The sequence below is a fragment of the Mus pahari genome, chromosome 10 (genome assembly GCF_900095145.1).
Source record: "Mus pahari chromosome 10, PAHARI_EIJ_v1.1, whole genome shotgun sequence".
Taxonomy (NCBI): domain Eukaryota; kingdom Metazoa; phylum Chordata; class Mammalia; order Rodentia; family Muridae; genus Mus; species Mus pahari.
In genome coordinates, this window is record NC_034599.1 from 102499780 (window position 1) to 102514810 (window position 15031).

At 45.7% G+C, this 15031-nt stretch overlaps 2 protein-coding genes and 1 long non-coding RNA gene across 8 annotated transcripts in view; 1 reads left to right on the plus strand and 2 right to left on the minus strand.

Moving 5' to 3' along the window:
* Positions 1 to 3975, minus strand: part of Atrip (ATR interacting protein) — a 15230-nt gene extending 11255 nt beyond the window's left edge. For 3 of the 5 annotated variants that reach the window (XM_029543131.1, XM_021207008.2, XM_029543134.1), the window contains exons 1-3: positions 3609 to 3975; positions 2439 to 2569; positions 1571 to 1741 (exon numbers count right to left, since the gene is read on the minus strand). In XM_029543131.1, coding sequence (XP_029398991.1) covers positions 1571 to 1741; positions 2439 to 2569; positions 3609 to 3858 — 552 coding nt within the window. In that variant the 5' untranslated portion in view covers positions 3859 to 3975. Of the gene's footprint in view, positions 1 to 1570; positions 1742 to 2438; positions 2570 to 3510 lie in introns of all 5 variants that reach the window. The other 2 variants (XM_029543133.1, XM_029543132.1) reach the window with 2 other exon arrangements.
* Positions 3976 to 4095: 120 nt separating this feature from the next.
* Ccdc51 (coiled-coil domain containing 51) overlaps positions 4096 to 15031 on the plus strand; it is a 20060-nt gene continuing 9124 nt past the window's right edge. The window contains exon 1 of one of the 2 annotated variants that reach the window (XM_029543748.1): positions 4096 to 4384. The gene's annotated coding sequence lies outside the window, so the exon portion shown is untranslated. Of the gene's footprint in view, positions 4385 to 13151; positions 13239 to 15031 lie in introns of those variants that run through there. The other variant, XM_021207457.2, reaches the window with a different exon arrangement.
* Positions 12837 to 13029, minus strand: LOC115064834. Its single transcript, XR_003844665.1, has 2 exons — positions 12994 to 13029; positions 12837 to 12893 (listed from the first exon to the last, which is right to left on the minus strand). It is a non-coding gene; the product is annotated as an uncharacterized LOC115064834 (long non-coding RNA).

Below are 15031 nucleotides of genomic sequence, written 5' to 3' on the forward strand. Positions count from 1 at the left end.
CCGTAACGAGATCTGACGCCCTCTTCTGGAGTGTCTGAAGACAGCTACAGTGTACTTACATATAATAAATAAATAAATCTTTAAAAAAAAAAAAAAAAAAAAAAAAAACCATTTGGGCTTCCCAACAGGCTTTCTTCTGTGGTGGTTACAAGGATATGTGCATGTAAACCTGCTGGAAGAGGCAATGGGGCCGACACTAAAGCTTCTGCCCACGGCCCCCTACACTGGAAAGGGGGTGCAGAGACTGGTACCTACCAGTTTTCTTTGAACATGATCTCCCTTTCCTACCTCTGACTGTGACTTAAATGATACTTATCATCTCTTTGGTTTCAGAACTGGTCTGGAAATAAGTCTGCTTCTTTGAAATTTTTAAGTCTGAGATGACGTAATCTTTCATGTGGCTTTTCGGAAAAGGATCTCACTATATAGCACAGGCTGGCCTTGGACCTATGGTAACCCTGTTGTACCAGCCTCCCAGTTTATGCCCAGCTGAGGAAGCCCAAGCCTTAACTGTGCTCTGGAGTTTTGAAATGTATGAGTTTTGGGCTGGAGAGATGGCTCAGTGGTTACGAGGACTGACTGCTCTTCTGAAGGTCCTAAGTTCAAATCCCAGCAACCACATAGTGGCTCACAACCATCCATAATGAGATCTGACACCCTCTTCTGGGTGTCTGAACACAGCTACAATGTACTTACATATATAATAAATAAATACATCTTAAAAAAAAAGAAAGAATGAAAGAAAGAAAGAAATGTATGAGTATATCTAGTCAGAACCTCTACTGATAGAGCAACAGGTCTCATAACACAGAATCTGAGATTTCTGGTTTATGTCATCTGAAGCCCTACTATGTTCCCATCTTCCTAGACTTGGATGTGGCAGCTAGTATATTCCTTCTGGCTAAGCTGAACCAACTGACTTTTTTTTTTTTTACTTATTTTTTATTTTTATTTTTAAGATTTATTTATTATATACAAGTACATTGTAGCTGTCTTCAGACACATCAGAAGAGGGCATCAGATCTCATTACAGATGGTTGTGAGCCACCATGTGGTTGCTGGGATTTGAACTCAGGACCTCTAGAAGAACAGTCAGTATTCTTAACCACTGAGCCATCTCTCCAGCCCCCTCAACTGACTTTCTAACCTACCAAGGAGCCCTAATTCAAGAAGTTCTAAGCTAGTGATTTGTTCCTGCTAAGAATCAGGACCAGAGCAAAGCAGAGTTTCATCTTAGTCTTTTTCCAAAACAAATGCAGACCCTGGAAGAAAGATACATGCTATTCACTCAGGGCGGAGAGCACTTACACAATGGGTGAATGTTTCCAGGCAACATTGTTTATTGCTTCTATTTTGTTAATTTTTAGAGACAGTGTCTCACTTGACTGGCCTGGAATTCACTGTGTAGTTTAGGTTGGTCTAGAGCTCACAGAGATCTACCTGCCTTTGCCTCCTGAGGTTAAAGGCAGGTGTCAGCATGCCTGGCCTTGGCTGCTGCTTCTAATGTGAGTCAGTGGATGGGCTGGCGACACTACTGTCCCGAGCATGCGACACAAATGCTCTGGCTCACCTTTTTGGAGAACTCCTTTTCCTTTTCACTGAGTGCTTGAGTCTTTTCTTGCTCAAGAAGGAAATGTGATCTTTTCTGTTCTTCTAGAACGGATTCTGTCTGACGAAGCGAGTCACGCAAAATTTTAATTTCTCCATTCTTAATTAGGATTTCTTCTTCCATTTCTTTCAGCTGTAAATTACACCCCGTCAACAGATATTCAGCAAGAACAGTTTCAGAATCCATTCGCCACTTACACACAGATTCTTTCAGCTTTAACACTACGGCTCATACCCTCCACAGACTAAAATTCCATGTTGGATTCCTGGCTTTCTTTGGCATGTGAAAGATGTATGAGAGCCTGCAAAACTAACAAATAGCAACCGCTATGATGACATGTTCCTCAGATAAAGACATAGGCTGTGGAGGCTGGAGAGATGGCTAAGGAGCTAAGGGCACTCACTGTTCTTACAGAGAACCCAGGTTCCATTCCCAGTAGCCATATCAGGTGGCTCACACCAGTTGTGATGATTCCAGAGGACCCAGCACCCCTGACCTTCATGGGCACCTGCATGCATGCACTGCATATAAACTTGCATAGGTTCACGGATATACACAGGGTAAATAAAATTTCAGGCATTCTTTCCCCAACCTTCTTTCATTCCAGGGGGATGAATCTAGATGTTTGTTTTATAATTTCTTTTATATATTTTACACATGCTTTTTAATACCTAAATGAACAAATCAGCTACAAATACAGTAAGTTAAGGATGGAAGGATAGCCTAACAGTAGAGTGTCTATGTATAGCATGTGAGAAGGTAAAGTCCCGAGTTCAATTCTCAGCATTACAACCAAACAAGCAAAAAAAGAACCCCAAAAGCCACATACCCTTTCTTTAAGCTCTTTGTGTTGTATCTGAAGTACTTCTAATTCAAAATTATCTTTAACTGGAATATCTTCTCTGCTTTTCCTTATAGGACTATTTGGTAACCCATCTAATCGGCGGACCTTATGAGCACCTGTATAAAAAAGAGTTGCCATTAGGTTGAGCACGGTGGCAGAACTATAATCCCAACACTTGGGAAGTAAAGGCACGGGGATCTCAAATTCAAGGCTAGCCTAGTTAGAGATCGAGAACCTGTCTGGAAAAAAAATAATCCCATGTATACTGCAGGGCTCAGTATGTACCTACCTTTGTCATAAAATGCAAAAAGAGTCACTTTTGAAAGCCAAGTTGAGAAAGACCCAGTAAACACTATTTATCAGCTCTGAGCATGGTATAAAAACATAAAGAATCCTTATGGCATAGCATATCTGAATCCTCTCCATATACGCCTCACCCACTTTCTAGACTCTCAGCTCATAGCTGAAAGGAGATTGCACTGGCCATGACTCTATCATAAGTACTATTTACTACAACATGCTAGGCTGAGGATCTATCTGCTGGTTTTTAAAGACCAATGGTGAATCAAATGGATACATTCCAGGGGGGAGGCGGGGCTCCAGGGATGGAGTAAGGTAGAGTATTGGGTGATGAGTGATGTAGGGCCAAGGAAGGGGGAGGCAGTGTTGCCTTGTGCCATTTCGTGGAAAGTAGTGTCTTATCCCTGCCGCATAAGACAGCTGGTCAGCAACGAGTGTTTTCCAATGCCTGGTTTTCCAGGCAATATTGCTGAAGAGGTGGAGGACCAACCACATTTCCAGGGATAATCCTATTTTTCAGATGCTGTAAGTGCTAAGTACATTCGCAAGGTGCCCATCAAACCCTCCTGACACTTAACTTATTCCCCCAAGAGTGTAAGCTCTAAGAAAAGCAGCTTTGGCATTTCTTGCCCATTGCCTGTTTGCCATGCCTAACCTTTGGGCCACTGGCATTTTTGTGTAAGAGTCTCTTTCATCTCTTGCCTCTTTGAGACGCCTTCTATGCTCTTCTGCCCAAGGGTTACAATGGGGTGCATACCATCTAAATGTGGAGGCCCTTTAACATTCTGGATGTCTCACCGCCAATTCAGAGGTCTGCACCACCCGCCGGGGAAAAAGGCTCCCTCAGGCACTCACTGGACAGGTTCCGAGGCGCGACGGGACACTGGCTCAGGGCCTGTGACGCGAGGATGTCGAGTTCCTCTAGGTCGTCCGCAGTAAATTCCGCGTGCTCGCCGAATGGGTCTTCGGGGTCCGGGACTGTGGTCTCAGAGAAGCTCCGGGCCCGCTTGCTCGGAGGGTTCTCCATGGACCGAGACAGACCGGGAAAAGGCTCCAGGCCGCCACTCTGCTTCCTGTGGCTGTTCGGTGCGGGGGTCCCGGCCATGACTACCTTCAGCCCGCAGCATCCGAGGACGCCAAGCAAAGCCTTGTCCGCAGAAAGCCTGAGCTGGCCCAACCGCCCGCGCGCCGCCGTTCCCCTCGGCTCCTAGCGTCTCCCCAGCCTGCGGGCCAATCAGCTGCCAGCTACCGGGCACAGATGGGTGACGTATACAGAGTGCGCCGTTACCCGGGACAGGTTCCTGCGTGTCTGGGCTCAGTACGGAGAGGTCCCCGGTGATGCCAGGGCACTGCAGTGCTGTCAGGATTACCCGGGTTGCGAGATCGACGAGTGTCTACCCTACCACACCTGAGGCGGTTCCCCGTGGCACTGTGTAGAATACAGAGCCCTAGAGAAGCAGTTCGCCTTGAGTCACGGCAGGCAGCGTTCAGGGGTCACTCACTCGCGGCTGACCCACCTCTCTCGTCCAGGGACTCTTTTAGGGAGGAGGCTGCGAAGAGCAGACTTGGGGAGGAGAAGGAATGCTCTTCTTCCTGGAAGCAGAGATCTTCCAGGATAACAAATGTTTCAAGTATGTATATGAGAGAGAGAGAGAGAGAGAGAGAGAGAGAGAGAGAGAGAGAGAGAGAGAGGGAGGCTGGGAAGGATGGTCTCGAGAACGGCGTGCCTATTCGGAGCTGTTAACTTCCATTTGTTTCTTGGAGAGTCTTTATGTCCTGAGCGCTGGTTGCGTAGAGACAGTGAAGCTCAAGAGGTCGAGGAAGGCTCGCTGGGAGTGGTCCTTGAATTGCCCAACAGATTGAGGGGGAAATGGCAAGAAAAATGGGTTAGGAGGCTGACACATGATGTTTCTGAGAAAAACTCTACGTCGACAAGGATGCCAGGTGCGAGTTACTGCGGCAGAGAGAGGAGGTGTAACTTCACGGAGGAGCAAAGATTTGAGTTGGGCTTGGGTGTATGACAGGCTTTTATGAGCAGAAGTGGTGGGCAGAACAGATGCCAGAAATGGGGGATTAGCATTGGAGGGCAACAAGATCAAGACTTTTCTACTCCGTTTCCTCAGTGCCAGACTTAGCTTGTGAACCTACCAATGTTTGCTGAGGCATCGGACGGAAAGGAGAGCGCTCAGGCTTAGAACGCCTTAGGCCTGCCAACCCACCCCACCCCCACCCCCACCCCGCCTCATTATTTTTTATGTGTGAGTGTTTTGCCTGCATGTATGTATGTGCATCACATGCATGCCTGATGCCTACAGCAGTCAGAAGGCATTGGATCACTTAGAACTGCCTTAGTTTCTTGGTTCAGGTGCTGGTAGTTTTCCCATAGCTGCCTAACATAATGTTGAATGCTTAAGTCTCCCAGCAGCCCCCCACCCCTTTTGACAGTGTCTTGACATATAACCAAAGCTTGACATATAACTCCAGAATGTCCTTCCTCCCGCTGAGTGCTGGGATTATAGACATGAACCACCATGTCCAGCTGTTTTTTGTTTGTTTGTTTGTTTGTTTGTTTGAGATGGCCTCAAACTTTCAATCCTCCTGTCTCAGTCTCTAAGTGCTAGAATTGTGGGCATGGGCTACCAGGCCTGGCTGATTGCCCAGGTCTTAATAGCTATGATCTTTGGTTCTGGAAACAGCACATTGTCAGGAGGGATTACATTCTACCAAATAAAAGAGAAGTGCCTTCTCTTTGGGGGCAGGAGGCTATGACTGCTGGTAAGTATTTTCAGCAGCATGGGGCTGGGTGCCAGCTGACAAGGCCCCATGGGCCTTAAGCCCAAAGAAGATACTTTTTGGAGATGGCCAAAGCAAGCTGATTTGTTTGTTTGTTTTTTATATTTGGGTGTTTTGCTTGCATGTAGGTCTGAGGCCAGAAGAGGGCATCAGCCTTTGGAACTGGAATTAACAGTGAGCCATCATATGGGTGTTGGGAATTGAACCCAGAACCCCTAGAAGAGCAGTGAGTGCTATTAACTACTGAACCATTTCTCTAGTCCCCAACCCAGTGTTTTAAAGCTTTGATTCTCCTGCATCAGCTGCCTGAGTGCTGGGTTTACAGGTATGCTAGCTGGGCTTGAAGGTGCAGGCCTGTAACTCCATTTACTCAGGAACTTTAGGCAGGGGCATAGGCTGGCCCTAAACTAAGTCAGTGTCACTCTGAGCAGTTTAGTGAGAGCCTGTCCCATGAAAGAAGATAATATCCTCCGGGAGAGCGTAGTATTGTTCCCAGTTGTATGGGTAGCCTAGAAGGCTACTCAGAAGTCCCGTGCTTCTCAGATAGGGTGTCTCAGTAAATACAGATGGGGGTTGGACAGGGTTAAAATATTTGTTTAGAATATTCAAGGCTCTGGATTTGATTTCCAGCATCCTGCTTCTCCTAAATTAGGGTCACATTGCTAGGCATGGTGGCACAAACCTGTAATCACAGCACTGGGGAGGCTGAGGCAAGAAGATTCTAATCAAGGCCTGCCCATCAGTCTGTGTGCTACAGAACCTGTCTCAACCCCTTCCTCCCATACAAGACTGATTTCTGTTCTGGAGTTTACTTGGTAGTTGGTGGCAGGTAACATCTGGCAAGAATGTGATCAGAGAAGAGTAACTATCATTTTTTCTTCCAGAACTGGGGTCTAAAACAGAAGGCTCTTCACTGAGCTACAGCCCCAGCCCTCACCCTTTTTTTTACTTTTTTGTTATCCAGTCATGCTTTCAAGTTGTGATCCTTGTGCCTCAGCTTCCCAAGGAGTTAGGATTTTCTAAAGGAAGAGTTGGTGAGAACAGAGCAAAGGCTTGGGTGTCCTCGCACTTTGTAAGAATCTTCCTCTGCGCATACTTGCTGTGTGTCTGTCTTTCCTCACCACTAAGGAAATGTCTAGTAAAAACAACAAAGACCCCAGAAAACACAGAGCTGGGCATAGTGGTGCATGCCTTTAATCCCAGCACTCAAAGGCAGGCCTGGTCTACATAGAGTCCCAGGATAGCCAGGGCTACAATGAGAGATGCTGTCTCAAAAGAAACCAACAAAACCCAAAACTGAGGCTCGCCTTTACCTCAGATCTCAGTGGCTGCAAATGGACTAAAGGGTAGATGGCAGAAATCAGAAGGGAAGAAGTGGTGCCCTATAGAGCTGCAGCCCTGGGGGTTGAAACCCCTCTGGAGGTTTCACAACAGTAGCAAATTTAGTTATTAAGTAGCAATGAAAATAATTTTATAGGGCTGGAGAGATGGGTCAGAGGTTAAGAGCACTGACTACTCTTCCAGAGGTCCTGAGTTCAAATCCCAGCAACCACATGGTGGCTCACAACCATCTGTAACGGGATCCGACGCCCTCTTCTGGTGTGTTTGAAGACAGCTACAGTGTACTTACATATAATAAATAAATCTTTAAAAAAAAATTTTATAGTTGGGGGTCACCACAGCATGAGGAACCATATCAAAGGGTCAAGCATCAGGAAGGGTGAGAGCCTCAGCCTAATTGTTAAGAACTTTGGCTTTCCCAGCACTCAGGAGGCAGAGGCAGGCGGATTTCTGAGTTCGAGGCCAGCCTGGTCTACAGAGTGAGTTCCAGGACAGCCAGGGATATACAGAGAAACCCTGTCTCAAAAAACAAAAAAAACCCCAAAATACTGTTTTTTTGTTTTTGTTCTTTTAAAGATTTACTTAATGTTTAAGAGTACACTGTAGGGCTGGAGAGATGGCGGTTTAAGAGCGCCATCTGCTGGGCACTTGTGGCACATGCCTTTAATCCCAGCACTCGGGAGGCAGAGGCAGGCGGATTTCTGAGTTCGAGGCCAGCCTGGTCTACAGAGTGAGTTCCAGGACAGCCAGGGATATACAGAGAAACCCTGTCTCAAAAAACAAAAAAAACCCCAAAATACTGTTTTTTTGTTTTTGTTCTTTTAAAGATTTACTTAATGTTTAAGAGTACACTGTAGGGCTGGAGAGATGGCGGTTAAGAGCACGGACTGCTCTTCCGAAGGTCCTGAGTTCAAATCCCAGCAACCACACGGTGGCTCACAACCACCCATAATGAGATCTGACACTCTTCTGGAGTGCCCGAGGACAGCTACAGTGTACTTACATATAATAAATAAATATTTTAGAGTACACTGTAGCTGTCTTCAGACACACCAGAAGAGGGCCTCAGATTCCATTCCTCAGATGGTTGTGAGCCACCAGGTAGTTGCTGGGAATTGAACTCAGGTCCTCTGGAGGAGCAGTCAGTGCTCTTAACCTCTGACCCATCTCTCCAGCCTGGCCTTTTTTTTTTTTTTTTTTTTTTTCTTAGCACTGAAAAAATGCTAAGCCAAGGAGAAACAAAGAATGAGTTATGAGTTGTGTTTTATCAGGGTCACTGTTTTTCCCTTTTCCACGATGTGTGAGCACACATGCCAAGTACATGGTGAAGTTTAAGCTTGGGAATTTTATCATTGAGGCAGTTTCAAGTGAACTCAAACTTCACCTGTATGGCTAGGCCAGCTATCCAGCTTGCTCCAGGGATCCCTTGCTATCCAGGAACTAAGCAGTTTTATTTATTTACTTTTAGTTTTTCGAGATATGGTTTCTCTGTGTAGCCCTGGCTGTCCTGGAACTCACTTTATAGACCAGGCTGGCCTTGAACTCAAGAAATCCTCCTGCCCCTGCCTCCTGAGTGCTGGGATTAAAGGTGTGAGCCACCATGTCCGGCAAAGCAGTTTATCTTTAAATACACAAACGTGGCAACCCCGATATGAAAGGCAGGTCGTTTTTATTTATTTTTTACAAAGACTATTTCCTTTTACTAATCTCTGAAGAAGTATCCCACTAGATAAACAAGCACACACAAATGATAGGCTTTTAAATGAGTTGGTTTAATTCAAAGTGGTTCAGAATTGAGAGTACAATGAAGATGGAACAGTAGGCTCTAGTGGGATTCCAGACTGGGTTCACTTTAAATTCACAGCTGAGGTAGGAATTGCTGAACACTAGAGACAGCGAGCCATTGCATTATTTACTTTATTCATTTTTTTTTTTTTTTACAAAAGTTTATTACAATGTACAATGGGCTCCAGGATAACACTTCATTCTAGCTATTAGGTGGCAAAGATGTTATGACAGGGAATCCAGATGTTTGACAGGTTACAGGATAACATTTCATTCTAGCTGTAGGTGGCAAAGATGTTATGGCAGGGAATCCAGATGTTTAAGTAGGAATGGAAGAGGAGGTTCACCATCACCCCAGATGTGAGGAACAGCTTACTTTTTGCCAGATTTCTTAATTCCACCTGTGGCTGCAAAAGGAAAAGTCTGGTTAGGGAAAAATATTGTTACGGCTACAAAGCCTCACAGGGTCCTAGTAATAACTGGCTCTTGTACTGGATGTCTACCTTGACACAAACATGTCCAGCTCCTCTATTGCTATCATCTCTTCTAGAAAGGCAGAGCATGGTGGAGGCAGGGGCAAGGCAGCACCCATACCATGTGCCCTTCAGATCAGCTTAGTAATTTTCCCGCCTCAGCATTCTATCTTATAGGTAAGTCTTGATGTTTGGTGTTCTTCACGGTTATAGGCTGGTATGTGAGAAGTCTCAATTCTCAGCTGGTAGTCTGACTTCCTATTTTGTAGTGTTTTATTTTCTTGAAGGCAGAGTCTTACTAAATAGCACAGGTGGGCTTCAAATTCACTCTTCTTTTTTGGTGGGCTTTTTAAAAATTTTATTTTATTTTATTTTATTTTATTTTATTTTATTTTATTGAGACAGGGTTTCTCTGTGTAGCCCTGGCTGTCCTGGAACTCACTCTGTAGACCAGGCTGGCCTCAAACTCAGAGATCCGCCTGCCTCTGCCTCCCAAGTGCTGGGATTAAAGGCATGCACCACCACTGCCTGGCCAGAAGTTTAACTTCTAACCACACACTAGTTTCCCCTTTTCTATTTTACATGTGTGCATGTGTGGGCCCAGATAGTGTTCCCTATCTGCCATGTTTTGTGAGCTAGGGTTATCTCACTGGCCTGGAGCTTGCCAAGTAGGCTAGACTAGTTGGTCAGAGAACTACAGGGACCTGCAGTGGTGGGATCATAATTAGATACCACTCTGCCTGACTTTTCTTATGTAAGTTATGGGTACCCAACTCAGATCTTCATGCTTAGCAGGTAAACACTATACCAAATAAGCCATCTCTCTAGTCCCTCAATGCAGTTTTAAAAATCAATTTTTAATTTTATTTGCATGCATGTTTTACTACATTTATGTATGTAAACCATGTGCATGCCTCGTACCTGCAGAGGACAGAAAAGGGTGTCAGATCCCCTAAAGCTGGAATTACAGATGGTTGTGAATAACTGTGTAAGCCATGGGAACCAAACCTGGGTCCTCTGTAAGAGCAACAGTGCTCTTTACTGCCAAACCATCTTTCCAGTCCCTTTCTTTTTTTCAATTTACATTTAATTATTGTATGTATGTACATATCAGTGCACATACATGTGCCACAGTGCATAAGTAGAAACACAATCCTACTACATAGACCCCAGGGACTGAACTAGAGTCCTCAGGCTCAGAGGCAGGGTTTTTACCCACTGAGCCAATTCATGATCCCCTTTTAACTGCACATTCTAAACTGATACATTACATACTATATCCCATCTTATATTCCTTCATTTATTATGCCTTCATTTTATTTAATTTTAAATATGATGCCAGGCAGTAGTGGTGCATGCCTTTAATCCTAGAACTTGGGAGGCAGAGGCAGGCGGATTTCCGAGTTCAAGGCCAGCCTGGTCTACATAGTGAGTTCCAGGACAGCTAGGGCTACACAGAGAAACCCTGTCTCAAAAAACCAAAAAAAGAAAAAAGAGAGAGCACAGATTAGCGGTGGAGGTGCACACTTTTAACCCCAGCACCTGGGAAAAAGAGGCAGGTAGTCCTCTTGAGTTTGAGGCCAACCTGGTCTACATAGTGAGTTCCAGGACAGCTAGGGCTACACAGAGAAACCCTGTCTCAAAAAACCAAAAAAAGAAAAAAGAGAGAGCACAGATTAGCGGTGGAGGTGCACACTTTTAACCCCAGCACCTGGGAAAAAGAGGCAGGTAGTCCTCTTGAGTTTGAGGCCAACCTGGTCTACATAGTGAGTTCCAGAGCACCTAGAGCTACACAGAAACCCCGTCAAAAAAGGAACGAGGGCACGAAAGAACCATGACAAAACAAATCTTAATAATGTAGGTACAGAGGTGCATCCCAGCTTATCGAGGGCAAGGTCACAGGATGGGGAATTATTAGGAGACCTTGTTTAAAACAAACAAGAAACCCCAAATGGATGGGGCTCAGTGAGTAGTACTAGTTAGATTTCCTTTATCAGGAATTTCTGGGATTTGGGGGACGTTTGCATATACATGATATCTCGGAGACAGGATCCAATCGTGAAGCTAGCACTTATTCATGCTTCACCCCACCCCCATGCACATGGCTTGAAGTGAATGTACCACAACACTTCCAGTGCCTCTGCACTTGACTGTAACGCATCATCCAACACCAGGAGCTTGCTTCTGGTGTTAGCTCTCAGATCTGGGACACTTGGGATTTGCAGATTATAAACACTGTCTGTACAGGATTTAACCAAGGTCTGACCTCCTTATACATAATCGCAGATTAAAGGTGGCAGATACCTGACCTCATTTTAAAAAGCAATCACAACAGCTAAAATGTCATTGCTATGTGGATAAATAACAGATCAAACTCACGGCAATAGGTCTTGGGGTGACAGTATCTATGTGACACTGATAACAGGCAGAAATAATTGCTAGTTAGAAAATGCAAAATAGTGCTTTTACAATGCACACAAAGCCAGGATGGGTGCACAGACTCTAACCTCGGCTATCTAGGTGAAGGCAGGAGAATCAAAAGTTCAAGGCCAGCCTCAGACTTTTTTGGGGGCAGGGTTTCTCTGTGTAGCCCTGGCTGACCTCGAGCTCAGAAATCCCCCTGCCTCTGCCTCCCAAGTGCTGGGATTAAAGGCGTGCGCCTCCACTGCCCAAATGGTAGAGAACTTGTCTAGCAATTAAAAACAATAACAACAACAAAGGTTAGAGAAATGGCTCAGCATTTAAGAGTACTGGCTGTTCTTCCAGAGGATCTGGGTTCAATTCTCAGTTCACAAGTGTCTGTAACTACAGTTCCAAGAGACCTGACCTTCGTCTGGTCTCCCAGGGCACTGCACACACATGGTACACAGATATACATGCATAAAAAAACCACCCATATGCTTAAATACAAAAATTGAAACTTTTCTTAATGAGATATTAGGACTCTTGGACCTGTGATTCACTCTTAAGAGACAAAATCGTGGGCAAGGCACAGAGCATGGAGCATAGGCTACAGCTCAAGAGGGAATGTTTGCTTTGCACAAGTGAGTGTGCTCCCTGGCACAGCCACAAAACAAAATAGTACCCAGAGCAAAATACATGTTAAGGAGCCTGGACTTTTATCCTCTAGTCTAGACAGCACCCAACGGTGACTCTCGACTCAATATCAGATACAGATAACGCGACCAGCAAGTAAAAAAGTCCTATGTTCTAAGGTTAACAACCTATAAAAGAACTAGTGAGTTGCTAGTTTGGAACCAGAAACAGGAGGATACTCAGAAACTTAGCTATATGTATCTGTCCGGCGTACATGTTGGTGTTTCCACTTCTGTAGCATCTCCATGAACTGGAAGCCCATGACTGTCTTGAGAGGCAACATTTCCACTCCCGCTCCCTTCGAACTGCACAAACCCAAGGCAGGGGGCTTGGCCAGAGTGTACACCAGACCCAGCAGTTCACCAACGACCCCCGGAACAGACCTGTCCTGCCCTCGTATACCTACACTAGCTCGATCTTCACTTACCCAGGGGGCCCTTCCCCGCGGCCTTGGCTTTTAGTTCCTCGAGTTTCTTCTGTTCCTCCTTTTGTTTCTGCTTGAAAGCCTTATCTTCCTGCAGAGAGGCAGAGTAGGTTCACTCCAGTCCAGTCGCCCATTCCCTCAGCGCCCGCCCGGCCTCCGCTCCCGTCCTCACCTCGTCCATCTCCTTGGCCTGCTTCTTGGGCTGTTTCAGGGGCTTCTTTTTGCCACCTGTGGGCGACACGAGCATGTTCGGCCCATCCCCACCATCCATCGCCCTCCCGTTGTTCCCCATCCATCCGTCCCACCCCCGATCCCCAAATAGCCTTACCTTCCCGGCCCGACATGGCGCCTCCAGCCCTTTCACCAGACCCTGATCCTATGCCGGAAACGGGACTTACAGCCTGCGCTTATGCCGCACCTATGCGTGGCCCCTGATTGGCTGCTAGGCAGGAAGTCGCCCTCGCGTATTTTAAAAGGATGCGTCCTCCAGGGGCGGGTGCTGACCCGACAGGGGTCAATTGAGTGGCAGACGCGGGGCTTACTGCTGGAGCCTAATAGGCTTAGGCAATTCAGGTACGGGGCGGAAGGCTCCTTCTGCCTGGGTCTATCCGAAACCGTGGGAGTGGGGGAGGGTGTCTGCCTATAAAGCTTGTAATCCGGCACAGAAAGAAAGCATTGCAGGTGGAGGGGAGGGTAAATGCAAGTGCCTTTCCGGAACCGGGGAAAGCACAGGTGGCGGGCACGAGATGGGATGGGAGATGGCAGAAGTGGGTAGTGACCAATTATCACCCAGCCCTTAGCTTCAGAGGCCGCGGGAAAAAGTTCGGACTTAATGAAACAATGAATGCAAGTGTTTGCAAATTCTTTCTTCTTGTTTTTTTTTTTTTTTTTGAGTATGTACTTTATATAGATACATATAGATACATAGTACTCAGGTCTGAGGATTGAGGAAAGCTGACATTGTAGCAAGACAAACCTACGGCAAGGCAAATAAGTAAAATGCGCATCACACGTCATGTGACCTGTGTGGGGAGAAAAAAAAAAATAAGTAGAGAAAGTAGAGTAAGGAATGCTCCCTTGATGGGATGTGATTTTTGCTAGGGTGGTTAGAAAAGACCTCTCCAGGGGCTATCTGAGCAGGACTTGAGGAAGGCCAGGGAACCAACTGTGAACAGGGAACAGCTAGGCAATGCCAAGGCCCTGGGTGGAAGACAGCCTCGTGTGATCCAGTCCTTCATACGATTGGAAGGAGTGAGAAAACAGTCGAAAGTAGAGAGACGAATGAGAGTCAGATCCCCTGGAAGCAGTGGAGAAGACGTTGACTTTTTGCCCTGAAGGAACTGCGGGACTGTTGGAGGCTGTTGAGGTGGAATGGAGCCAAGTGAGGGGTAGTCCAGCCATGGATGGCATGCTGGCCAGGGAGACCTCTTTGTATACCTGACAGAGATGGGGGTGGTGGTGGGCTCCAAGGCTTAGAAAGTTAGCAGGATTTTGCTAATAGATTGGATTTGAGATAGGAGAGAAAAAAAGAGGGATTATGGTGATGTGAGCTTGTCAGCCTGGCATTTGTACCTGAGTTCCCATTAACCACAGTAGCAGGAAAGATGGATTACTATTACATTTCAAGCAGTGATATAGTTAGATAATATAAAATCCTGAAGAGATGCTTCGGCTGAAGAAGTGACGGAGGTGTGTGTGTGTGTGTGTGTGTGTGTGTGTTTGCTTGCTTGAATGAATGTGTGCAATTAGGGGTTGAACCTAGGGCCTCACTCATGTTAGGCAAGTGCTGTATAATTGAACTATATGCCCAGTTTTTGAGAAAAAAAATCTATGAGGGTGTGTGAATGTATATGCATATGAGAGAGAGAAAGAGAGACCCCAGAGGCCAGAGCCATCAGGTACTCCAGAACTGGAGTTACAGGCAGTTGTGACTTGCCTAGTGTGGCTATGTGCTAGGAGTCAAACTAATTTATATGCCCTCTCAGCCTCTGAACCATCTCTCCAGCCCAGTTATTTTTTTTAATAATAGGTTTACTGATATAAAGCTCACTATATAACTTAGCTATTTAATTTATATAATTCAGTGATTCTAATACATCAAAGATTATGCAAATATTACTACAACCAACTATAGAAGCATTTCCTCCCACTCTTTCTGGGTTTGAAATAGAGACTCACTCACACTGTGGACTTGTGGAGTGAGTCTTCCTGCCCAGCCTCCCAAGTGGGGGTTGCAGGTTTGAGCACTTGTGGACTAGGCCGAGTCTCTTCTTTTTTTCTTTCTTTCTTTTTTTTTTTTCTTTTTTTTTTTTTTTTTTTTTTTTTTTTTTTTTTTGAGACAGGGTCTCACTATGTAGCCTTGGCTG